The 24150-nt window shown below is 39.0% G+C and overlaps 9 protein-coding genes across 9 annotated transcripts; 5 read left to right on the top strand and 4 right to left on the bottom strand.

Moving 5' to 3' along the window:
- Positions 1–1050: 1050 nt before the first annotated feature.
- RO3G_15567 (uncharacterized protein) lies at positions 1051–2175 on the top strand (the record flags this gene model as incomplete). The annotated part of the gene is made up of 5 exons (XM_067670151.1): positions 1051–1101; positions 1154–1256; positions 1324–1403; positions 1450–1668; positions 1717–2175. The coding sequence occupies 5 exons, from the start codon at positions 1051–1053 to the stop codon at positions 2173–2175; spliced, it is 912 nt and encodes a 303-aa protein (XP_067526252.1).
- Positions 2176–3014: 839 nt separating this feature from the next.
- RO3G_15566 (uncharacterized protein) lies at positions 3015–4064 on the top strand (the record flags this gene model as incomplete). Its single annotated transcript, XM_067670150.1, has 1 exon — positions 3015–4064. The coding sequence occupies one exon, from the start codon at positions 3015–3017 to the stop codon at positions 4062–4064; it is 1050 nt and encodes a 349-aa protein (XP_067526251.1).
- A 399-nt stretch (positions 4065–4463) lies between these two features.
- Positions 4464–6776, bottom strand: RO3G_15565 (uncharacterized protein; the record flags this gene model as incomplete). The annotated part of the gene is made up of 7 exons (XM_067670149.1): positions 4464–4943; positions 4998–5082; positions 5136–5989; positions 6043–6304; positions 6354–6438; positions 6491–6530; positions 6600–6776. The coding sequence occupies 7 exons, from the start codon at positions 6774–6776 to the stop codon at positions 4464–4466; spliced, it is 1983 nt and encodes a 660-aa protein (XP_067526250.1).
- Positions 6777–7324: 548 nt separating this feature from the next.
- On the bottom strand, positions 7325–8006 carry RO3G_15564 (uncharacterized protein; the record flags this gene model as incomplete). The annotated part of the gene is made up of 4 exons (XM_067670148.1): positions 7325–7507; positions 7554–7730; positions 7779–7901; positions 7998–8006. The coding sequence occupies 4 exons, from the start codon at positions 8004–8006 to the stop codon at positions 7325–7327; spliced, it is 492 nt and encodes a 163-aa protein (XP_067526249.1).
- A 246-nt stretch (positions 8007–8252) lies between these two features.
- Positions 8253–13182, top strand: RO3G_15563 (uncharacterized protein; the record flags this gene model as incomplete). Its single annotated transcript, XM_067670147.1, has 8 exons — positions 8253–8936; positions 8986–9192; positions 9247–9693; positions 9745–10788; positions 10848–11728; positions 11785–12316; positions 12366–12809; positions 12871–13182. 8 exons carry the CDS (start codon positions 8253–8255, stop codon positions 13180–13182), a joined length of 4551 nt encoding a protein of 1516 aa, XP_067526248.1.
- A 539-nt stretch (positions 13183–13721) lies between these two features.
- Positions 13722–18296, top strand: RO3G_15562 (uncharacterized protein; the record flags this gene model as incomplete). The annotated part of the gene is made up of 19 exons (XM_067670146.1): positions 13722–13816; positions 13952–14105; positions 14153–14225; positions 14277–14346; positions 14392–14455; positions 14504–14696; positions 14743–15261; positions 15314–15537; positions 15755–15948; positions 15996–16081; positions 16192–16365; positions 16416–16525; positions 16574–16655; positions 16704–16963; positions 17015–17115; positions 17162–17337; positions 17568–17651; positions 17730–17890; positions 18288–18296. 19 exons carry the CDS (start codon positions 13722–13724, stop codon positions 18294–18296), a joined length of 2829 nt encoding a protein of 942 aa, XP_067526247.1.
- Positions 18297–18725: 429 nt separating this feature from the next.
- RO3G_15561 (uncharacterized protein) lies at positions 18726–20167 on the bottom strand (the record flags this gene model as incomplete). Its single annotated transcript, XM_067670145.1, has 2 exons — positions 18726–19991; positions 20051–20167. The coding sequence occupies 2 exons, from the start codon at positions 20165–20167 to the stop codon at positions 18726–18728; spliced, it is 1383 nt and encodes a 460-aa protein (XP_067526246.1).
- A 780-nt stretch (positions 20168–20947) lies between these two features.
- RO3G_15560 (uncharacterized protein) lies at positions 20948–22228 on the bottom strand (the record flags this gene model as incomplete). The annotated part of the gene is made up of 2 exons (XM_067670144.1): positions 20948–21404; positions 21456–22228. 2 exons carry the CDS (start codon positions 22226–22228, stop codon positions 20948–20950), a joined length of 1230 nt encoding a protein of 409 aa, XP_067526245.1.
- Positions 22229–22438: 210 nt separating this feature from the next.
- RO3G_15559 (RuvB-like 1) lies at positions 22439–23996 on the top strand (the record flags this gene model as incomplete). The annotated part of the gene is made up of 4 exons (XM_067670143.1): positions 22439–22600; positions 22664–23125; positions 23173–23780; positions 23837–23996. The coding sequence occupies 4 exons, from the start codon at positions 22439–22441 to the stop codon at positions 23994–23996; spliced, it is 1392 nt and encodes a 463-aa protein (XP_067526244.1).
- Between the last annotated feature and the right edge of the window lie 154 nt (positions 23997–24150).

Raw genomic sequence — 24150 nt, 5'->3', positions numbered from 1 at the left:
CATCCGTAACGATGCCCGTATCAACTGGATCGTCAGCCTCGTTCACGAGCGTCGTGAAGCTCGTGGTCTGACTGCTGTCGGCAAGAAGTCCCGTGGTCACCAAAAGGGTCGCCGCTTCAACAACACCAAGGGCTCTGGCCGTCGTGCTACTTGGAAGCGTCGCAACACTCTCTCTCTTCGTCGTTACCGTTAAATTTAATAAATCAAATGTTGTGCGCAATGTTTTTGTACATATTATGTTTAAGTGGAAAAAATTGTTTTTATGGCTTAATGATAGACATGCTTAACATCTTTATGAAAAAAGTATTTGAATACTGTAAAGATTTATGTCCATTGTCGTTTGAGGTGGGTGGGGGATGCTGCATTTTTTAATTTTTAGTAAAGGAGTGTTAAAATACTTTGGAAAAAATTGATGAGTTGAGAAAGGAAGTAATGAAGTTTTTATAGTAATAGATAGGAAAAAGTTGAGGTGGTTTGAGAAAAGACAAGTATTGAAAGTAAAAGAGAGACATCAAACGATATAAATACATAAAATGAATGCTAGTAAAAGATGATCATAAAAACATTATATATAATTTACCCCGCTAGTTAAGGGATGAAAATTCGTAATGGAGTTCTCACCCAATCCTCAGAAGAAGCGGAATTCATGTATTTTGGAGGTCTTTCACTGTTATGTTGTGACGTGTATGTAAAGGTTGTTTGCAAACATAGACCCAGCATAAACGACTTGGGTTCTTATTAACCCTCTGCATTTTTTTTTTTTTTTTTGCTCTTGCTTTTATAAGGATTTTTTTTTTTGTTTCTTTTACATTTCATTTGATCTAGCTTGAGTCAACACGGTGTCTTGAAACACCGCGTGCTCATTTAAGCCTATCAATGAAAGTCTTGGTTGTAATAAAAAATTTTACCATTGGAAAAAACAATCCAGTTTGGTTCTTGTGACGTACATTATGTAGGACTCCGCGCAGTTGTAAAAGTTTAACAGAATACCCAAACCCTCGCTTTTATTTTCTTTCCCCTCCTTTTTTCCCCCTCTATTTTCTTAAAAATATGTCGGATAACGAGAAAGAACCCGTCCAAGACCAATTTGATGATGAAGAGGTTAAAATGAGCACAAAACTTGAATTTCTCCTTCTAAAACACACATTTGTAGGTTGATTTTTCCAAATTGAAAAAGAAAAAAAAGTCCAAGAAGAAGGTCGATTTTGAAGCTGAACCTGTTGCAGACAATGAAGAAGCAGAAGAACAACAAGAAGGTAGTTTGAAAGAAGGAAATAAAGCTAGTGGACCTAAAAAAAAACTAAACTTTTCAAAAAAAAACAGACGCAGCTGAAGAAGATCCCGATGCTATGTTTGCTGACCTGAAAAAGAAAAAGAAGAAGAAGTCCAAATCTACTGAAGAGGTAAGAATCTTGACTGCTGCCTTGTTGTGTTTAACATGTCAAGTAGGATGCTCCTGCCGAGACAGAAGACGCAGCAGAAAATGAAGAAGATTTAGATTTTGGAGCCTTAAAGAAAAAGAAGAAGAAGAAGAAGTCTATGGCTCAATTCGAAGCTGATTTGGCTGATGAAAATGCAAATGATGATGAAGTTGCAGAGGAAAAACCTACAAAACAAGGAGGTGAAGAAGCATGGTTAAAGAGTGATAGAGATTACGCATACGATGAGGTAAACCCGATCTATTCCGTACGAGACACCTCGCTAATGATTGTATAGCTCCTCGATCGTGTGTTTAATATTTTGAAACAAAACAATCCAGAATTAGCAGGTGAAAAGAAGAAGTACACCATCGTTCCACCTTCAATTCACCGTGAAGGCAACAAGAAGACGATCTTTGCCAACGTGGCCGAAATTTCCAAACGACTTCACCGTCCTGCTGAACATGTCATTCAGTTCTTGTTTGCTGAATTGGGTACAACAGGTTCTATTGATGGATCACAGCGATTGATCATCAAGGGTCGTTTCCAACAAAAACAAATTGAAAATGTCTTGCGTCGTTACATTGTTGAATATGTCACCTGTAAGACCTGTAAATCACCCAACACGATCATGACCAAGGACAACAGATTGTACTTTAACACTTGTGAACACTGTGGTTCAACTCGTTCTGTATCTGCCATCAAAACTGGTTTCAAAGCACAAACTAAAGAAGATAGACGTGCACTCAGAGCTTAATAATAAAATACATGTACACATTTTCTTAAACTCGTTAGAATTAGCTTGTAGATAATTTGTCATTTTGTGTCATGCTGACCGCAGCACTAAAGGCCACTGTGATTGCATTGTTATCATCTTTTTTTGATTTTAATGTTTATAAAAAAAATATATTGTAAAATTCAAGTACATACAAGAAGGCCCCTATTTGTTTTAAAACTTGTTAAATTCTTGCTTAATATTAGATATTGTACATTAAATTTGGACAATAATTTATGGCTTTTTTTTATAGTAAACTGACGAAAATTAGCAACAATAATGAGTCATTTTCACCTTAATCTATTGATAGCTACTGTGTGCCTCTAAAAAATTTGCTGATGGAGCCAATAGTTATACGTTACATAGCACAGGCTATTCTTTAATCATTAACCTTCGTTTTTTTTTCTCTTAATACCTTGCTTCATACACAAAATAGAGAATTAAAAAAAAAAAAAAGAAACCAAGAATGATTATTGCCTTTTAGAAGCTATTCAATTTCTATTTCAACTAGATTTTTTTATTGCTTAATCTGACCAAACTGAGCGAAAGGATAAAGATGAATGGGTGTATTCGTATTTCGATATTAATTCAATTTTCAGCATCAAACAAGAGCCCCAACTTTGCTCGCTTTTAGTTCGTTTTTAAACATGACAATAACCTGTTACTCTGATGAGGTGACAACTCGAGTTCTTCAGGTTATACTCCGATGTATTTCGGCCAATCAAAATATTTTTGTTAAAAAACAAAACTGTACCCACGGGTGCCATTAGTGAAAAGGAATTTCCTCCCTTGATATATACACACAACTGAGTCCGTAAAAAATGAATGTTCAATGCACTTCAGATTTGATTTCAGAGGTCAACAGTCAACCTCTTGTCAACGCAACAGAAAACACAAATCAAGCTTCTTCAGAACAGAAATCATGTCTGATGTCATCTAGCTTATCCGAGCTTACGCAGCAAACTTTGATTGATGTCAACAGTCAACCTTTTACTGGTTTGGATGCTTTGAAAGACAACAATACCTTGCTGGCTTACCAGGCTTTCAATAATAGTAATAACAGCAATGATATCGCGACCAATGATCGAGTCTTGACATTTTATCCTTCAGTCCAAAGTACACCATCTGTGGACCATTCGGCCATGATTACTGAATTCTATGAACGCTTTGCTACCGGCCGTATGTTTCCTTCGCTAGCTGACCTACGTACGGCAGCTTATGAGTATGGAAAAAAATATAATGTAGCGCTGACAACGAGCAAATCAGACAAGACCAAGGTTTACTTGATCTGTAAGCATGGTGGACAATATCGACAAAACGATAAACGAGACCGAAAAAATTCAGCAACAGGAGTTGCAAGCACAAGCACTGGAGGACCAACGACGATAACGACATCCTTGACAGACAAACAGTTTAGACCTAGAGTACGAAGATCTCAAAAGACAGGATGTGAATGTATGATTTATGCTAGATGTAGCAAAGATAGCTTCTGGATGATTCGCAAAAGTATTGCTGAACACAACCATCCTATTGCCGAAGATCCTCGTGCGTACGCCATGTATCGATCCTTATCACCAGAGAATCTATTGGTCGTTCATCGTTTGCTGAGAGAACGAGTGGGCGTATCGCATATTGTAAAGTCTTTAAGAGCGTGTGGGGTTACAAATGTGATTGCTAAAGATATTGAAAATATTCAACAGGATATGAAGCGAAGAGATGTTATTCCCGTACAAGATTCTCAACAAGTCACAACTGACTTGGACAAGGCACAAAATATCCTGGCAGCAATAGAAGCTAATCACAATAATAACACTGCGACTGAAAATGTTGATGAGAATAATACTAGTAATAATAGTAACCAGACAAACTAAACCCAAAAAAAATATTTTTTTTTTATTTTTCTTATTGAATCAAATATACACCATTGATGCAACAAAATAAAGTATCTATAAAACTGTAAATGCTTGTAAGCCTTCTTCAACCTTTCCGAATCGTCCATCGACAACAGAAAATATATTGTTTACAAATTGTGAATCATACTATAATTTATCCATGTTAATTATCTCTTTAACCTTTTTAGATCGTCTTTTATATCTTTACCTGACAAGCTCTTGTGCAATCAGGAGAGAAATTGACTTCAAGAATGATAGGTTTGAAATCATCTGTTAACATAATATCAAATCCATAAACAGCAAATGTATCATATTCAGGCCTTTCCATTCCACTAAAACCTACTGGTTGACTTTGACTTACAGCCGCACTCAAGACATCTAAAGAAAAACTTGAGCTCTTGTTTTGTTCTTTCTTCTTTTACCTTTAATGGCAGCATAAATATCCTTTTGAACATCTTGCCACTGAATAGGATATTGCTTTTCCATGTTTTGAATAAAGCTCTTGTGATCTAATTGGGTCATTTGATAGTTTGTATAATTCATGACTGTAAACTGTCGCTCATAATCATTCAAATCTTCCAAATCGAATTTTTTGTTGGCCAAGCGGGTCCAGAACATGTTATAAACACAGGCCACCAGATGAGGGTCCACTTGACGTACGAGAACAATGTAACGAAGGTCAAACTTTTTACCGTTGTATAAGCAAGGAGAAGTAAGATAACGTTGAATGATGCGAGGCGTGGAATCATCATGGCATCGAATAGCTTCAGAAATATTTCTGGTGATATTTAATCCAATACCTCGAGCTGCATTCCAAGGCTTTGTGATCCAAAGATTGGTCTGTGCTTCTTCTTCAGTCTAGTCAATAGCGTTATTCTCTCTCTCTTTTCTTTATCCAATAAACACACTTACCTTCAAATAGTCACCAACAAATTCACTCAATTCAGTCAATAAGTTGTAAGTAGGTAAAAACCAAGATGGAGAGCCAAACGTTTTCCTATCAAGCGTAAATGAGTACAAATTTGGACCACCATCTGCTTTACTATTTACTTGACAAGTAGAGTCAAGCTTTGCTTGAAGGTAAGGCAACTTTCATTAGGAATTTGGTTAATGGACTGATGGGGCTTGAGAGAGGCCCAATCTTGAAAGTCGTCAGAGATCCAGACGATATCAGCCCGTTCACGCTCGGTAGTAAAGCTGACACCTTCCAATTTCAAGAATTGCTGAACAAAAGGGGTATCCGTATAGACAAGGATAGGGCTCTTTTTGGGGCTTTCTTTTCGCTTTAAAATGTCGATCGCTTGCTGGAAATCGACAATTTTGCTCGTGTTCAAAGGTACGACAGCCATGTCCTTTTGGGATTGATGGCATTGGATCAAGGCTTGCTTTTTAGCCTCTAATTCATCCGAAAGTAAGACACGGTTCTCAAAGGCAAATAAATAGGCTGTTTTGTCTGATTCACGTTGGATATTTTTCGGTAAAAGATCACAACTCACGATCTCTCCGGGTGCCAAGTCCTCGATGGGGAAAAAGATGCTGTAGGGAATCATGCCACTGGCTCCACGAGAAAAGATGAAGGGCATGCAGACCACATTTGGTCGATCCGAGTGACAAATAGCAGATCCAACTTCGTCATTGATGTACCAAGCTGTCTGAGTGACGGGTTGGCCATCCTGTTGAAGAATAGAATAAGAGTAGGTTTGGATGAATGCCCACATCTTTTCATACACCTCATTCACTCGTCCATTCATCCACTCTTGCTCCCTCTTCTTCTTCTTTTCCAATTTCTCTTCATCTTTTTCTTTGTCCTTTGCTTCTGCTTTACCACTCGCAATGACCTGTCCCATCACTTGGTCCTGAAGTCTTTCAGTTTCTCTCTTGGTTTCTGCGTCAATGGTCAATCGCTAGACAGATGTTACTAAGACAAGAGGTTTTGTTCGATCATGTATGTACATACCATGATTGCGTTCACAACTTCATTGTTTTCTGCTTCTAATGCTTCTTCAGCTTCCTTTTCGCTCACATTCGCTTGAGAAGCCACGATGCGAATGAGCTCATCGGACGGTTTGATTTCTTCTTCTTCTTCGTCCAACACAAGCTCTTCCTTTTCGATATCCATCAAATTTTCAAGTCTATCCAGTAAAGTTGGGTTTTGTAGAAGCTCCTTTTTGGCATTTTCAGGAGACGTGGTCCATGCATGATCTACCAAGAAGATATCGCTAACAAATAGATGTATCAAAACATGAATAAAAAATATCATTTCTTTACCCATGCTTTTGTAAAGTTTTATCTGCTTTCAAATGAAGTGAATAACTTGCTAAAGGGTCTCCGTGATGAAGTTCAAAGTATTCGCCTAAAAAAAGCATAAGCTTCCATGAAAAAGAGCGTTTGTTTTGCTCTATTACCTGCATCAAGGTAGTCTTCACCCAATTTCATAAAAAGAATCTAAATATTCCAAACATCAATTTCGACAAAATCTCTTTTTTAGTGAAAAAAAAAAGCATTCTCATTTACCTGCCACAATTCTTTTGGGATAGGAGCTAACTGATACTGGTGAACAGTAACAAACGATTCGAATGCGGTTGACATGAGGGTAGCTAGGATTTTTTTTTTCTTTTTCGTGTATTTATGCATCCCGGTGACTGCTCCATGACTTTGAAAATTATCCACAATTGTCTTGTATGAACTCATCTCACTTGCCAAAAGCTTCTTTTGTAACAGCTTTATCAAGAAAACTTATCCAACTGCCAAATTTGCTGTGGTATGCTTCAAGAATACCAAGTAAATCTTGACTAGCACCTTTCTTTTTATTATCAGAAAAGGGCATTTATTCAGAGATAAATATCACAACTTTGAGGTATTGATAATACTACGTCGATCATTGACTACATTCCATCACATTGAGTATGATTGATAAGATTATTAAGAAAGGAGGAAATGAGTTTAGCGAGTATCAGTTCTTAAATGAACAAGTTACTTTTTTTTTTTTTTTTTTTTTTTTTTTTTTTTTTTTTTTTTTTTTTTTTTTTTTTTTGCCGCCCCCAGTCCTGTTAAAAAATAGAAAGGGGCTGAAATAAAAAAAAAAGTGGGCTTTGCACAAAAATCGTTCTTTTTAATGATTGGTTTTGCATGCTTTTGTATTGCTTCCTCCATTTTAATATGAAAAGCTGACAAGTAACTTATTACATGTACTGGTATATATTGAGACTATTTTCTCAAAAAAAAAAAAAAAAATTGATTTACACGTCCAACTCATCATCCGAAAAGGAAGTTGTTTTCTTTTTCTTGTAAGGACTTCCATGATTTGATTTCAATTTACGTTTCTTGTCTCTTTTAGCAGATAAAGAAGAGCCTGAAATACTGTGAATCGATCTATCATCTTGACTTGAGTCTTGATCTTTTTCCTCCTTTTGCGCCAAAGCCTATGCTAGAGTAAGTTCACTTAATAGAACAATAAAATGCACATACTTTTTGATAAGTGGAAGAAGATAAAGAAAACAAGCGGTCTAATTCAGTAAACTTTGGTTTTCTTCTATCTGTTCTGTTTGTCAAGTATCCATCAAAGCCTCGGATAATATTTCCATTTTGTTGCGTGTCTTCTAAATAAGACCCTTCAAATAAATAGATGGCGTGTTCCAAATTGATCTGTTGAATGAATTGAGTATAAAGCAAATCAAACAACCCTTAGCTTACTAAGTTCGTATCCACTTGTTTTTTTCTATTTAGTAACGCTTGTAGTTCTTGCTTTGCTTCTTCGTATTTTTGACGGGTGACTTGAGGTGGCTCAGCTGGCGCTTCTGTAGTCGCTGGTACTGACTATTATGGTAAATTAATACTCTCCTCTTTTTCTTTCTTTCTCTCTTTTTTTTTTCTTTTTTTTTTTTTTAATTGACGTACACTTGATTCTTTTACATCTGACATTGTTTGAACAAGTGCTTAAAAAAAAATACTATAAAAAATAGCAAGTGACATCATTTCTAGACCTTTGTTCCAAAAAAGGTAATTTATTGAGGAAAAAAAAAATTACAATTAAAAAAGCTTAATTCAAACGTATCGATTCCCTTTTTTTTCTTTTTCTTCTCCTTATTATTATTCAGGTAATAAGCTTATGCAAAGGACTTTGTATCAATAATGAACTCATACATTTCTTTATGTAAAGAAGCAGCCATGTCAGAAAATATGAAAGATGTTATGATAGACACAGAAAAGAAGAATGATAACAATACAATAATAGAAGAAAAGATGGATACGCCAACAGTACTTGTAACTAATGAAAATAATGATACAAAGCAAGAACTCTTCAATCATACTGATAAAGAAGCCGATGAACATATTAAAGAGGAAGCTGTCATGGAAAAGGAATATGTCGAGGAACCTGTAAAGGATCTCACCAGGGACGAGAAGTTTGTCAAGGAATCCAATAAAAATAAAGAGTCTATAGTTGTAGGAGAAACTATCAAGGAAGCTGTAGATGAACCAACCAAGAAAGAAGAATCAGTTAAAGATCACATCGAGGAACCATCCAAGAAACTTGCCGAGGAACCAGCCAAAGAAATTATAGAGGAGTCAGTGACGAACCAAACCAAAATACACACCTTGACGAATGGTAAAGCGGCCAACAGTGACTTTACTCAGGAGCTTTCAGGGCCTGTTCTTGATTTTTACAAGCACAAAAATATCTTAATGACCGGCGCTACAGGGTTCATAGGCAAGACAATCTTGTGGAAACTGATACAATCATTACAACACAACTTGGGTCGTGTGTACATCTTGATTCGAAGTGGAAGCAATAAACGAAACAAGATTGGAAGACCAGTAGAAAGGTTGAAAAATGAAATATTTAATAACAAAGTAAGGTTCAAAATTAAAAATATTAAATTGACATTTTTTATCTCTTTAGGCCTTTGTACTACTAAGACAACGTATGGGGAAATCAAAATTTGATGAAATTGTGAAGCACAAGGTCATTCCGATCGCAGGAGATATCATTTCTCCTGATTTATCAATGACGGATGCAGACAGAGAGCAAATCATTGAGGATGTTCATATTGTGATACATTGTGCAGCAGCATTAAACTATAATGAAAGGCTGGATCTTGCGTTAGAAGTAAGAAAGAAAGAAAAAGAGCAGACAACAAGAAATCTGATCTTTTCGTGATAGACAAATACACTTGGCACATTAAGAATCATGGATTTGGCTGATGAATGTAAACAAATGGGTAAGTTAGAACAAAAACCACAAGAAGAACAAAATGACTTATTCATCACAGAGGCATTCATTCATGCTTCCTTGGCTTATACTGATCCAAGTTTACCTGATGGTCATATTCAGGAACGTGTTTATCCAATGAAAGTAGGGGACCCAGAAGAATTGCTGACAGAGATTGTAGACCTCGAACTCCAAGATATCCCCAAGATGACTCAACGCATCTTGGCTTACTACCCCAACACGTATACCTTTACGAAATTATTAACAGAACATCTGATCATGAAACGGGTTGATATCAATCGAATAGAAGAAGCACAGGGAGGCAAGGCTCAGTGGCCAATTGCTATCATACGTGCTACTCAAATCGGTGCGGCCGTCAGTGAACCTTTACCAGGCTGGGTAAGTAAAATGGCAGGGAGACATAAAATGTATGCTTATTGATTATGTTAGGTGGATGGTGTGACGGGTGCCAATGGCATGATTTATTTGATGGGTAAGGGTATTCAGGCTTTACCACCAGACATCAGTGAATCCTTGGCCGATGTGGTCCCTGTCGATTTGTTTGCTCGCGTCATGATTTCTAGTGCTGCATTCATGACCCCTCCTGGTTATAAATTCATTTTGCCCTACAACGAAATCTTGGACGATGAAGACAATGATGCCGAAATCATACCAACCACAATCCCTTATTTCCCTTATCTCTATCAAGTCTCTGCCACTGGACTCAACAATCATACCACCTGGCGAAAGATCTATCGAGCCGTTCATACCTACTGGACTAGAAACACCACACAACCTTTGCCGTCAGTCGAAGATTATTTTGGTGGTGGGCGCTCGCTGTTTAAACCCAGTTTCTTCATCAAATACAAATTCCCTCAGTCACTTTCCTCTGTGCTCGGCAAAACTGTCAATCGAACCATCGAAAATGCCTCGAGCCGTTGTGAATCCGTGCAGTCATTTTTGCGACATACCTATTTCTTTGATCACCGAAATGTGCAGCATCTGGGTATCCTGGTCGCTACTGACCCTGAGTTTGATCTCACCAAGTTTCAGCAGTTGCATTGGTCGAGATATATGGTGAACTATGCCTTTGGTACCCATGCCTACATTTCACCCGTACCTGGTCTGAGAAATATCACGTTATCCGACGGCTGGTCCTGTGCGCTGTATGATGATGAAAGGGATCATCCCATACTCGATCGGCCGATTGAATCCGTGGTCTTTAGTGTCTCTGACATCGAAAAGCGTACGATGCGCATGTTGAACGAATTGGCCGCTTCACTCGAGAGCCCTCATCAAAAGAAGACGTTAGAGCAGTGGGTCAATGATTTTGATGCGAGCTTGGATGATTGGTGTCATGATGATTCGGATCGATTGAAAGATACAAAGAATATGGCCCATTTGGGATTCTGGCTCAACCGACCTGAGGGACATGAAGAGCATGTTCGAATCGAAGTATTGAATGATGCTCGTGTTGGAAATTGTATCAAGCAGGTAAAAGAACAAAAGAAAACCAAGGGAATCATATCAGTAGACTCAATTTTTTAAAACAGATTATTGAAACTTCTGGTGTCCCTCAAAAAACAGTGGTAGGAGAAGCTCTCAAGATCCTTCAGCGCATGCGAGAAAGAACGGAGATGCATTACATCTGGTCGGCTGGTGCCTTTCTTCACAGGCTGTTTCAGAGAATGTTCAGTAGCCTTCGTGTGCGTGATCACGATTTGGCCCGACTGAAGGAAGAGTGTGCGGGTAAGAACGTGGTGTATGTGCCCGTTTCAAAGACGATGACCGATCAGATTTTGGTATGGTACATTTGTTTACGATACGAGCTACCTCTACCGGCCATGGTCTGTGATGAAGCCCTGGCTCTTTTGGGCCCTATCTCTGATATCTTGCGGATATCAGGTGCTTACTTTGTCCGTCGTGATCCATCCACACGATCTCCGCTCAGCTCAGCTGTGGCTGCAGCCTATACCGAAGTGCTCTTGTCAGAACACGGTGCGCTTTCGATGGTGATCGAGCGTGCTCGATCTCGTACAGGGCGATTGCAGACCGCTTACCATGATGGTATCATCAACATGATCATAGAAGGAACTTTGGGTAATCATCATCAAGCACCCACCACAGAACTTTTGCCAACACCAACCGCTTCCTTTTCTTCTGTCAAGAAAGATACCATCTTTGTGCCTGTGAATATTACATATGAAAAAATACCCGAATTAAGGACCTTGATTGATCAAGTACTAGATCAAAAGCTACGAAACCCAACAACAAATTCCTCAAGTCTTTTACGTCCGTCGACTTCAACGGCTGAACGTACCAAGGAAACGATCGAAAAGGGCAAGTATGGTCGTGCCTTTGTTGGATTTGGAAATGTGGTTCATGTGAAGAGCAGTGTTCAAGAGGCCAGTTTATCTAAGAACAAGAGATTAAGGTAAATACCGAGGATGTCATGCTAAAAATGCCTTAGTAGTAATATATACGAATTAGTTCGATTCCAGTGAAAAAGGAGGATGCTGTAGCTGATTTTATTGCCAAAAAGATTCAACGCGGTCAACATGAAGCCAGTGTTGTAAGTCCTGTGACACTTGTGGCGGCAACTCTTTTGTATGGCAGAATCCGTGGTGGTATCAGCTTGGGTGCCATTTATCAACATATCCACTGGCTTCATAAAGAGTTATCTGCCAAGGGTATGAGTGTAGACTGGCAACCGGATGAAGATGCACCTTCTATTGTGTCCTATGCCTTTCAATTGTTAGATGCTCGTAATAACTTAACCTTGGATGGGAAACGGGTCACGGATCAAACGATTGTACGTGTGGTTGAGCATGCGGATAATGTGATGGATCTTTCGTATACTGCAAGCCAACTGATTGAGATCTTTTTACCAGAGGCTCTTTTTTCAGTCGTTTATCTCTCTACCACCAGCAAGTGCTTGACGAGAAAGGAACTTTTGGCCCAGTTTACATTTTTAGTGCGCTTGTTTAGACATGAATTCATCTATCCTTGGAACCGACAGGAGGTATTTTTCAATCATATACAAGTACGCAAAAGATAACACGCTTGTATAGAAATTCAACGCACTATTAGAATGGTTTTTAGAAAGAAATTTACTGGTTGTGAACAAAGAAGGAAACTATGAAAAATCAGAAAACGACAAAATGGAGCATGTTTCTTTATTGGCCTCCTTCATTTATCCAACGCTTGATGCTTATTGGATCACGTCCTGTTCACTTTCTGCCCTTCGAGATTTACCCTTTATGCCTCGCAAGAGCGTCCCTGTCCTGTCCCAATGGATCGCAGCCCACTTGATCACAGGTAGAAGAACAGTGTATCGTGAAGTACTATCGACCGAGGCGAGTCAAAATGCAGTAGACAATTTCTTGGCGATTGGATTTATTGATGCAGTCCAGCCCAAGACCATACTTTCACCCGATGCACAAATCTTGCTACTAGAATTGGGAGTGAAAACAAATGAAGATTTGGTTACTGTCTCTACCAGAAAGGATATACCAGTAAGAAAAACAAATCCCTTCTTAAAATGTAAAAAAAAAGAGACTAAGTGTAAAATAATAGGAAAATGATGAGGATGAAAATATTCTTTTGAATTTATCAGATATCGCATCCCTTTGTCATGAAATAGAAAAATACCGTTTTGTCACAGAGAATTCAAGTCATAATGCACAAGTGTTTGATAAATGCCAAAGCCAAATTCGAAATATTTTACGTTCTGAGAAAAGTTATGCTTCACAACATGGTATGAAGTTGGAAAGGGAAGAAGAACAGATGATCCAGTTGGTTTATTCACTCAAGGTGGCAACTGCAGTACAGCAAGAGGAAAACGGCAAACATTCTAGAAGAGTATCACAAGCGTATAATTTAAAATAATAAAAACATCAAGCAATCAAAGTAAGATTGTTTCTTAATAATTCAGGTTCTGGCCAAACCTATCAAAAGTGTGAGCACAGCTTGTTTAACGCAAATACGTTTTACCTTTGCAAACACCCTTCCTTTGATGAGACCCATTGAAACAGGTCCATAACTTCGAGAGTCAGTTGAATTACTTAGGTTATCACCCCCTAACCAGATATGGCCCTTGGGTACATTGATGTATTTTCTGTCAGAAACAGTAGGATCTACACATACATTATCTCCTGGCTACACTGAATGAGTACAAGTAGACAAGGATTAATTTGTTACCATGCCAATGATTCGCTTCATAACAACTCTTCCTGGTACAGCAGGTGAAGTACAAGTAATGACGTCCCCAATTTTTAGTCCACTATAGTGTTTATAAAGGTGATCAACAACAACAATTCCAGACAATTCAAAATTAGGCAGCATGGAAGGTCCGATACACTAATAGATTGCTTAATACATGTGTATAGTTGCATCGCCTAATGTGTTACCCATGTTAATTCAGCAACATGTTGATTAAAAAGGTGAGCAAAACAACCCAGCTGAACGGCCCATTTGGTTCCTTTCCAGATCAAAGGAATGTATTTGCTCATGAAACAAAAGTGTAAAAGACAAATCTATTCAATGACCGACACATCTTTTTTGTTGCCGGTCCCTGTCAAAAAAAAAATCTCGCTTTTTCTTTTGCTTTATCAATGACACTACAGAGATTACGTTCAATGCAACCTTGTTTAAAAAGGTCGTTTTATAGCTCAACTGGATTAAAAGCCAAGGAAAACCCATATACAAAAACGCTTTTATTACCAAAGACAAGTTTTCCACTTCGAGCTAACGCTGCCACTCGAGAACACTTGTTTCGTGATCGTTGTACAAAGGATTTATATCCTTGGCAGGTAAACTAGAGAGTATAGAACAAGGAAGGTATTGATGATTAGTGTAGCTGAAAAATAACCCAAAAGACACATTTATACTTCATGATGGGCCTCCTTATGCTAATGGAAATGTACACGCTGGTAAACTATCCTTGGGTGACGCATTATAATATCTCATATTTGCAATTATAGGCCATGCATTAAACAAAATTGTAAAAGACATTATTAATCGACACAAGCTACTACAAGGACACAAGATATAGTAAGTTGTATGATCTATCCATACGTGATATTAACCCACTCGTAGTTATCGTCCAGGTTGGGATTGTCACGGATTGCCTATCGAACTTAAAGCACTAGAACAGATCAGAGTAAATACGATAAAACATAAAGAAGAAAATAAATAACATGGCGTGTAGCAAAACGAAAGTACATTATCAGCTGTAGAAATTCGAAAATTAGCCAAATCCAAAGCATTATTTGAAGTCGATAAACAAAAGAAAGATTTTATGAGTTGGGGTATCATGGGTGATTGGGAAAATCCTTATTTGACACTGACCAAGGATTTTGAAATGAGACAGCTTGTTGTACTACGAGAGATGATCAAGAAAGGTACGAACGATACACTTTGAGCTTCGAACGCTCATACGATCCTTAGGTTACATTTACAGACAATTAAAACCAGTGTATTGGTCACCTTCATCTAAATCAGCGCTAGCCGAAGCAGAATTGGAATATAAAGAAAACCACGTCTCCACCTCACTTTACGTTCAATTCCCCATCAAAGTAGATTGCTGGAAAGACAAACAGGTACATGCACTCATCTGGACTACCACACCTTGGACACTACCATCGAATCGTGCAATCTGTGTTCATCCTGAATTAGACTATCATCTTGTACAATCTCAGACCGGTCAGCACTGGATCATTGGTAAAGATCGTTTGGAGGCATTACAGGAGGAACTGGATCAACGCTTGACCGTACTAGATACTGTCAAGGGTAGTGCACTCGTAGGTTCCAGTTACCAACATCCAATCTCAAAAGAGCAATATCCTGTCTTGGCCGGGAAGCATGTCACAGCCGAGTCCGGTACTGCTCTTGTTCATACTGCACCAGGACACGGGTTAGAAGATTATGAAGTATGTCTTGCAAATAACATTCAGCCATTCAGCTGGGGTAAATGAGTACAAGTAGGAGAAGAAGGGATGACTAAGTAGTCTGTATATAGTGGATGAGGAAGGCAAATTTACTTCAGAGGCAGGACCCCAATTTGAAGGGAAATTTGCTTTTAGAGAAGGCAACGAGACAGTGATCGAATTGCTAGATGCATCTATTGTCAAGAAATCCGATTATACACACAAATATCCTTATGATTGGAGAACAAAGCAACCCGTCATGCTTCGAGCTACAGCGCAGTGGTTTGCTAACGTGGAGGATTTACAAAAAAAGGCAGTAAGTGAGCTTAAACATGTTCAGATGATTCCCAAATCATGTAAGTTTCTCTTTTATCATTCGCATTCTATACAAATGTTAACATGACCGGTAAGCCGTTCGTCGTCTGGAACAATTCACACTTTCCAGAAAAGAATGGTGTATCTCACGTCAAAGATCTTGGGGTGTGCCTATTCCTGCTCTTTATGATCAAGAAGGAAATGCTCTCTTAACAGAGACTTCCATCAATCATATCATTCAAGTGCTGACAGAAAAGGGAACAGATGCGTGGTGGGAAGAAGAGGATGATTTGGTGTTTGTTGCACCAGAATATCGCCAGGACGGAAAGATATATAAGAGGGGATATGATACAATGGATGTATGGTTTGATAGTGGAACCTCATGGACTATGTTGCAAGGCTTATTTGAGAGGTAAACAGTCATATCGTTTCTTTGCTCTTCTATTGACATTGTAATAGGGATTTGAGTAAGCCAGTGGCTGATGTTTATTTGGAAGGAAGTGATCAACACAGAGGATGGTTTCAATCCTCCTTACTAACTTCTAGTAAGACTTGTTGCGTATACTGCATTAAAAGAAACTTATCATGCTGTGTGTAGTTGCCTTAACTGGGAAAGCACCTTATAAAACATTGATCACACATGGATTTACATTAGATGAAAAAGGAGATAAAATGTCAAAGAGTTTAGGAAATACAATTGAACCCATCTTGATTACTGCAGGAGGAAAAGACAAGAAAAAGAATCCAGCTTATGGAAGTGATGTACTTCGACTTTGGGTAGCCAATTGTGATTATACAAAAGATATGACCATTGGCCCCTCTATCATTGGTAACTACTATAGTATGAGAAAAAGACAATGGCTGATCATTTTATTACAGCTACTATATCGGATCATTTAAGAAAGATTCGAACAACAGCACGATTCTTACTTGGAAATTTACATGATTTTGATTTAAAACATTATGTGGATTATAATCATCTGCAAGAGGTACCTCATTATTTCATCTATATGAAGAGCTAATCATAATGAGAATAGATTGACCAATACATGTTACACGAATTATATAAATATAATCACAATGTAACAACAGCAATGGATGACTATTCCTTCAATAAAGGTAAACGGCAATCTTGCTACATACACCGAATACTAACATACTTTATAGCCGTGCAACATGTTCAAAACTTTACAAACAATACGCTCTCTTCATTCTACTTTGATGTTATCAAGGACAGACTATACAATGAATCACAATCCGCTTTATCAAGAAGAATGGCACAAACCGTACTTTATGAAGTATTGAAATCGTATACAACATCTATTTCACCATTTGTATGTCATACGGCAGAAGAGATTTATGAAAACTATAGACAACTGACACCAGCACCACAATCCTCTGTCTTTAAGACAGGATGGCTTTATTCTGTAAGCAACTGATGAAGACATTTCTTTTCTTTATTAACCATTGTTTGATAGGATGACAAGTGGAATAACACAGTATTAAATGAAAAGTGGTCTATGCTGTTGAATCTTAAATCAGAAGTCAATCAAATCATTGAATCCATTCGACAAGAAAAGTAAGTGCCAAGAAGCATGAGATGCATTATACTTACATAATCGTAGACAAATTCGTACTTCACAAGAAGTGGATGTTTCAATCGTATTAGACAATAACACTCGACTGGCTCATGCCTTACAATCACTTCAGCCCAGTGAATTATCAGACATATTCATGACCAGTCACGTTTATATCAACCAATCCATAGAAGCCATAAAAGAAAGAGAGTCCACGATCGAAGGTAAAGAATGACGACCCACGTTCATTTATTGACATGATGGATTAGGTGAAAAATGTTGTATTAAAGTACAGAAGAGCAAACTTCATAAATGTCCTCGCTGTTGGAATTACCATTCGATGGAACAAGATCAATTATGTTCACGCTGTGTTCATGTACTCCAATAAATAATCTTATGACCCCTATTTTTCTTTTTCTTTTTTTTCTCTCTCTTTTACCTATGGATCCTGTAGAGTTTTTTGATCAATTGGCGAATAAGCAAAGCAGTGATGAAGAATGGCATCGATTGATGCTGCCTTATAAACAAGAGAAGCAAAGTAAAAAAGCAGGATCATAAAAACAAGATATTGAACATCCCATAGATCTTCATCAACAGATAATAAATGAATTCAAAGCACTAAAAGAACTTGAGGACCAGCACGATCTGGCCAACACAGAGCTTGTTTCGAGCATGAATCATGCCCATGACACTCTGTCCAACGACATTCACCAACATCAGCACCTGTTGATGACTGAACAAAGACAGTATGAGGCAGAGAAGGCCAAGATGGCTCAGGTACGCTTATGCCAAGAGGAGAAGATAAAGTTAAATGTAGGTGGACAACTGTTTCAGACTTCCCTGTTTACGTTAAAAAGGGATCCAAATTCTATTCTGGCTACCATGTTTGGCGGTAAGGCCCAAAGGGGGGTTGATGGTTAGCCTTGAGCGCTGATTGGTATTGATTAGAACCAAAGACAATACAACCGGATGCAGATAACTCTTACTTTATTGATCGAGATGGAACTTATTTTAGGCTTGTATTGAACTATCTAAGAGATCTGAAGGTTTACTCTTACTGCTCTTACTTGTACACTCTACTGATGTCTTGCATTAGATACCCACCGGAATAGAGAATGATCCAAAGATGTAACACAATAAGATAAACAATAACATTGACTAATATAGTAAATAGAATGGATGAATTAATACAAGAAGCTCGATTTTATAAACTCAATGGTAATCATGAACACAGTGTGATCACCTGCTGATAGCCCCAGTAGACTTACTCAAGTTAAAATGGCAAAAATTACCCACCCTCACTCAAAAGGAGCTTCATGAGTTCTATCCCCTACATCAATCAAACTATGTCATCTTTCATCTCCAACGCAAAGATCTTTCCAACCTAGACTTTTCTGGGTACCATATCGACCCACGTTCAAGTTTTGCTGAAAGTAATTTAGAAAATGCTCAATTCGATCAAGCTCAATTTGGATTTGATTTTGATCATCAAGTCGACTTTAGAAATACCTATCTGATAGGGGCTACGTTTCCTCAGGAAGGGACAGTGTATCGAGCCACTGGGATTGAATTTCGATTGGAAGGTGCCATTATTTAGTAGTATTTTATTAAATTAATGTTGTGGTGGTTGACACGATATCTTGGATATCAATTGACTGATAGAAGCCACAATGTGTTTAAACCCCGTTTCTTCCTCGTCCTCGTCCTCTTCTCTGCTCACCCTCTTTTCTACCACGTTTTCTATCTGTTCTACTTCTTTTTCCATGTCCTTGTTCTTTTTTATATCCGATCGTTTCATTTCTTGACATCTTTCTTTTGTAAGATAATAAATCGAGCACAGTGGATGATAAGCTGAGGGGATGGTCTGAGGGTCATCATAGGTACCCCACTTTTTGACCATCGTCGTCGTTGTCTCTTCCAATCCACGTAATTTGGCCAACTGCAGCCGAGCGACATGTTCTGCTGCGAACCGGTAAATAGGAGACTGAACGATCGTCTGCATCTTTTCTTCAATCTCTTCCGCACTGCCTAGCCGAAACCCAGCCGTCATCCGCTTCAGGATGCCGGGCACCAGTGGTAGGGTGAGCGGCATACGAAGGGGCAGGTAATTCTGGACATGACCTTGAATCCAAGGATGGCGAATGACATCAGCCAAAATAACACGCTTTTTATGATCGACGACAAAGATTCGCTGAAGTAGATCTTTACAGGCTGAAGTCATGTAAGCCGGAAAGCGCACGTCGGCCCGTTTGATCTTGGCATGCAAGCCAGTCAGGGAAGGATCATCAAAGGGGACGGCGCCAGTGACCATGACATAGATGACGACCCCAAGACTCCAGACGTCAATCTCCGGCCCTCGATAGGGTTGGCCGACGATGACTTCCGGAGCAGCAAAATAAAGCGAGCCACAGAACGTCTTGAGTCGTCGTTCGGGACAGTACAGGTTCGAAAGACCGAAATCGACGACCTTGATGTTCCGTGCGTCTCGGTCGAGCAAGATGTTTTCAATCTTGAGGTCCCGGTGGACAATCGAATTGCGATGCATGTAATCGAGCGCACTGATGATCTGTCGAGAAAACCGCCGAGCTTCTGATTCCGAAAGCTTACCACGACGCACGATGTGGTGCAACAGTTGACCGCCTTCGACGTATTCCATGGTGATGTAGAAAAAATGAGGTGTCACGTAAAGATCCTTGAGCTGAACGATGTGTGGATGATGAAGGAGCTTCATGATGTGCGCCTCGCGTATCGTACGTGCCTCTCGGATCTCTTGCTTGATCTTTTCCTTGATGAATTCCTGTTCTGTGCTGTACCCTTTCCCATCGACCGTTTGGGCTTTGATGTTCACTAAACGTCGTTTTACAATCTTGATGGCGACCTATGTGTGGTGTTTCAGCAAAGAAGAAAAAAAAATGTAGGATGTTTTAGTTATTTTACGAGCTCTTTTGTAAGATGATCCGAAGCAAGTTTGACTTTACCACTACTTCCTCTTCCGACCGTTTGCCGGAATTCAAAACGTTCAGCTGCTTCAATCGGTGTTTGGCAAAAAGACATTGTTGTGTATGTAAAATGAAAAAGGAAAAAAAAAAAGGGTGATCTTTTTGTAATAGACACAATCTTTTTTTTTTTCTTCATTTCTTTTTGATCCAAGGATAGAAATTTCCCGGTCCTTTTTTTTTTTTTTTTTGAGAATAAATCAACAAGCACACACTTTTGCTTATGAAATCATATTAATTTTATGCTGAATTCATCAAAGCTTATTGTATCTCAGTGCCAATCAACACGGATGCATGTTTATTTTTCATTTTTTGGGATTTAAAAGAAAAGGAATGATTGGATCATGAAAGCTTTTTTTTATCATCATTTGAATACTCACAGGCTTATACGCTTTGATTCTTGTTTTTTTTTCCAACTCAATGGGTTATAACCCGTACATCCATCTCGATTTATAATAAAAAAAAAAGATTTGAAAAATTCAAATTATTATTTTGCGGATTTAAAGAATCCCAAAATTGGGGGGAGAAGATGTGGTTTATTATTTCTTAAGCTTACAGATTTTACTTGAATCAAATTCTTTTTTCTCCTTGTACCTCAAAGATAGTTTTGTCTTATTTTTGATGTACGCTGTTTCCAAACTCATTTCATTTCAACTTATTTCTTTGCAAAAGTAGACTTGACCGAATGCTTTAAAAAGCTCCGATATACTTTTCGCAATGCTTTTGATGAACAGGGTATGCTTCATTGTCTGAATAAAAAAATCAAATGGAAAGCTGAAGAGAACGAAAATAGATGTAAGATACAGACTTTTTTTTTTTATTTACAAAAATGCATAAATTAATCTTGCTTCACGGTAATAGAAGACTTATTCATCGTGTTCTTTGCATCTGTACCCGTCGTACCCGACTTGGCAGCCATGGATCTTGCTTTGGCATACGTATCTTGAATGCCATCTCGAGCTGCCTCTTGAGCACGGTTGATACCATGCTGTACCAAGTGTTGTCCCTTTTGAAGATGAGCATCCACCAAGTCCTTGTTGGAAATGTACAGACGAGGGAAAGTGAAGGCAGAGAGGGTGACCATCAAGATGAGGTTGACAGCAGACATGTGAGCAGAGACCTTCCAGACAAAGAAGGACATGGCCAACCATTTGAGCGAAGTCTTGGTATCATCAATAAATACAATTCGAGTCAAACCACGGATCACGGTCTCTGCCACTTCAATAAACATGTTTGTAAAATGACGAACACTTTGACGATCGATGGCCGTGGCCTTTTCGTTATGAATGACGTCTCTGTGATATCAATGTTAGCATTTTTTTTTAAAATCAAAACCCGGTTTTTACCTGTAAGGATGATTGACATGGTCTTGACTTAATACTTTTTGACCTTGAAGCATGAAATGAACATAGATCAGGTTGATACCGATCGATAAAGAAAGTGCCATGGCACCCAATTGAAGCAAAGAGTACCATCGAGTCAACAGGATGGAGCCCACGATCATGGCCAACACGGCACCCGAACGCATCGGGTTCTTCCACTGCAGGATATTGAGTGTTTCGGTCTCGATACGATGCGTGGTATCGTTACGTTGAGAGCTACCATATCGAGCAGAAGTGTCTTGATGGATCACCTTGGGGTTCTCTCGGGTGCCAATATGTGGTTGAACATGCGATGCATCCACACTTGAACGAGTGGCTGCTTGTCTTGGAGGAGGAGCAGAAGGAATTTCTTGCTTTGATGAGATCAGAGGTTCTTGTAATGTAGCAGAGAGTGTTTGGGGCTGGCTTAATCCCTCACTACCTCGGTCTGTGGTAGCGCTCGTAGGAGAAAAGCCTAAGCTGGATTTTTCAAAGGGAAAGGCAGCACCTTGCGTGTAACCAGGAGGAGGCTGGGAGCTTCGACGACGACTGTCATCAGCAGCGGCAGGAGGCTGAGAGCTTCTAAGAACGTTATTTTCAGCAGCAAAAGGATTTGAGGTATTGACGTGTGTAGGAACCGAGTCTGTCAGAGGAAGGACTTGTTCTTGTTTCTTTTGAAGTGGTTGAACTTCAGGCAGTGTAGAATCCTTAAGACGGTCGTTATCAGGAGGAGTAATAGGTCTGTTGTAAGTTTCCATGATTCAGAATGAAGAGAAAAAAAAATTGTCCATGCTTGGACCCTTTCATTTATATAAGTGAAATGGATGCATAAATAATGATATCACGGTGATGGTAAATGCACAAAATGCTCTCGCTTTTATCCAATTATAGAAATCGAGTCACCTTATTTTTTTTGCTTTAACCAAAAAATTTTCAGCCGTTTTCTCGTACCTTCAAAACACCACGTCATGTCTACCTCAAATGAAAAAATGAAGATTGAACAAACCAAATCGACACCCCACGAAAAACGTGTCGCAACCCACTCACATATTAAGGGACTGGGACTTTGTGATGACGGTACGGCAGAACCTATTCAATCCGGTTTTGTCGGCCAAGAGAATGCGCGTGAAGTACTAGGAAAAAATATAAAAGAAAAAAAAAAAAGGTTAATCTGACATCCTACGGAACATTAGGCAAGTGGCATTGTGGTAGAGATGATCAAGAGTAAAAGTATGGCAGGTCGTGCGTTATTATTTGCAGGTGCTCCAGGCACAGGTAAAACGGCTATTGCCCTGGCTATCGCACAGGAGCTTGGACCCAAAGTACCCTTTCGTCCTATTGTTGGTTCCGAAGTGTATTCGAGTGAAATCAAAAAGACAGAAGTCTTGATGGAGAATTTCAGAAGAGCGATTGGATTACGTATCAAGGAAACCAAGGAAGTGTATGAAGGAGAAGTGACCGAGTTGACACCTGAAGAGACAGAGAATCCCTTGGGCGGATATGGCAAAACGATTTCACATGTGATCATTGGATTAAAGACCATCAAGGGTGTCAAGCAACTCAAGTTAGATCCAAGTATTTATGAATCCATTCAAAAGGAAAGAGTGACTGTGGGTGATGTGATTTATATTGAAGCCAATACAGGTGCTTGCAAGGTAAAGGGAACGAGGATGCATTTTATTGATATACTGATGCGTCATAGCGAGTGGGTCGATCGGATGCTTATGCTACAGAATTTGATTTGGAAGCAGAAGAGTATGTCCCTTTACCCAAGGGCGATGTTCACAAAAAGAAGGAAGTCATTCAAGATGTCACCCTTCACGATCTGGACGTAGCCAACGCCAAACCTGAGGGAGGACAGGACATTATGTCGATGATGGGTCAATTGTTGAAACCAAAAAAGACAGAGATCACAGACAAGTTACGACAGGAGATCAACAAGGTCGTCAACCGATACATTGAACAGGGCATTGCAGAGCTAGTGCCCGGTGTACTCTTTATTGACGAAGTACACATGTTGGACATCGAGTGCTTCACCTACCTCAATCGCGCCTTAGAATCCCCCCTTTCTCCTATTGTGATCTTTGCTACCAATCGAGGCCACTGTACTATTCGAGGCACAGAAGATATTGTGTCTCCTCACGGTATCCCTGTGGACCTTTTAGATCGTTTGTTGATCATCCGTACCTTACCTTACTCGATAGATGAAATCAAGGTGATCATCAGCATTCGAGCCAAGACAGAAAAGTTGACGATCGATGAAGCCGCTGTAGACTATATTGCGGACGCGGGTATCCGCAGTTCACTCAGGTAAGCTTGCCTCCTTTTGTCTATCGCCTTCGTGCTCAATTTTCTTTCCCCGGTAGATATGCTGTTCAGCTATTGACGCCCGCGCACGTTCTCTCTGAAATCAACGGTCATTCAAGTATCACGTTGGATGATGTGAAAGAAGTCGATGCGTTATTTTTTGACTCGAAAAGATCAGCTAAAATTTTAATGGAGCAGGAATCCCGTTTCCTTGTTTAATGTACATAATATTTAAAACACATATATACAGGGAGAGGTGTGTGTATGTGTGTGTGTGTGTGTGTAAAATACACGTAAAAGGCAATCATCACATTTTTATTTCTAAATCCGATATAAACATATAAATATTTTCCCCTTTTTTCCTCGACAGTGT

Source organism: Rhizopus delemar, genomic scaffold (genome assembly GCF_000149305.1).
Source record: "Rhizopus delemar RA 99-880 supercont3.16 genomic scaffold, whole genome shotgun sequence".
NCBI classification, from domain to species: Eukaryota; Fungi; Mucoromycota; class Mucoromycetes; order Mucorales; family Rhizopodaceae; genus Rhizopus; species Rhizopus delemar.
This window is presented reverse-complemented; position numbering and strand designations above follow the sequence as displayed.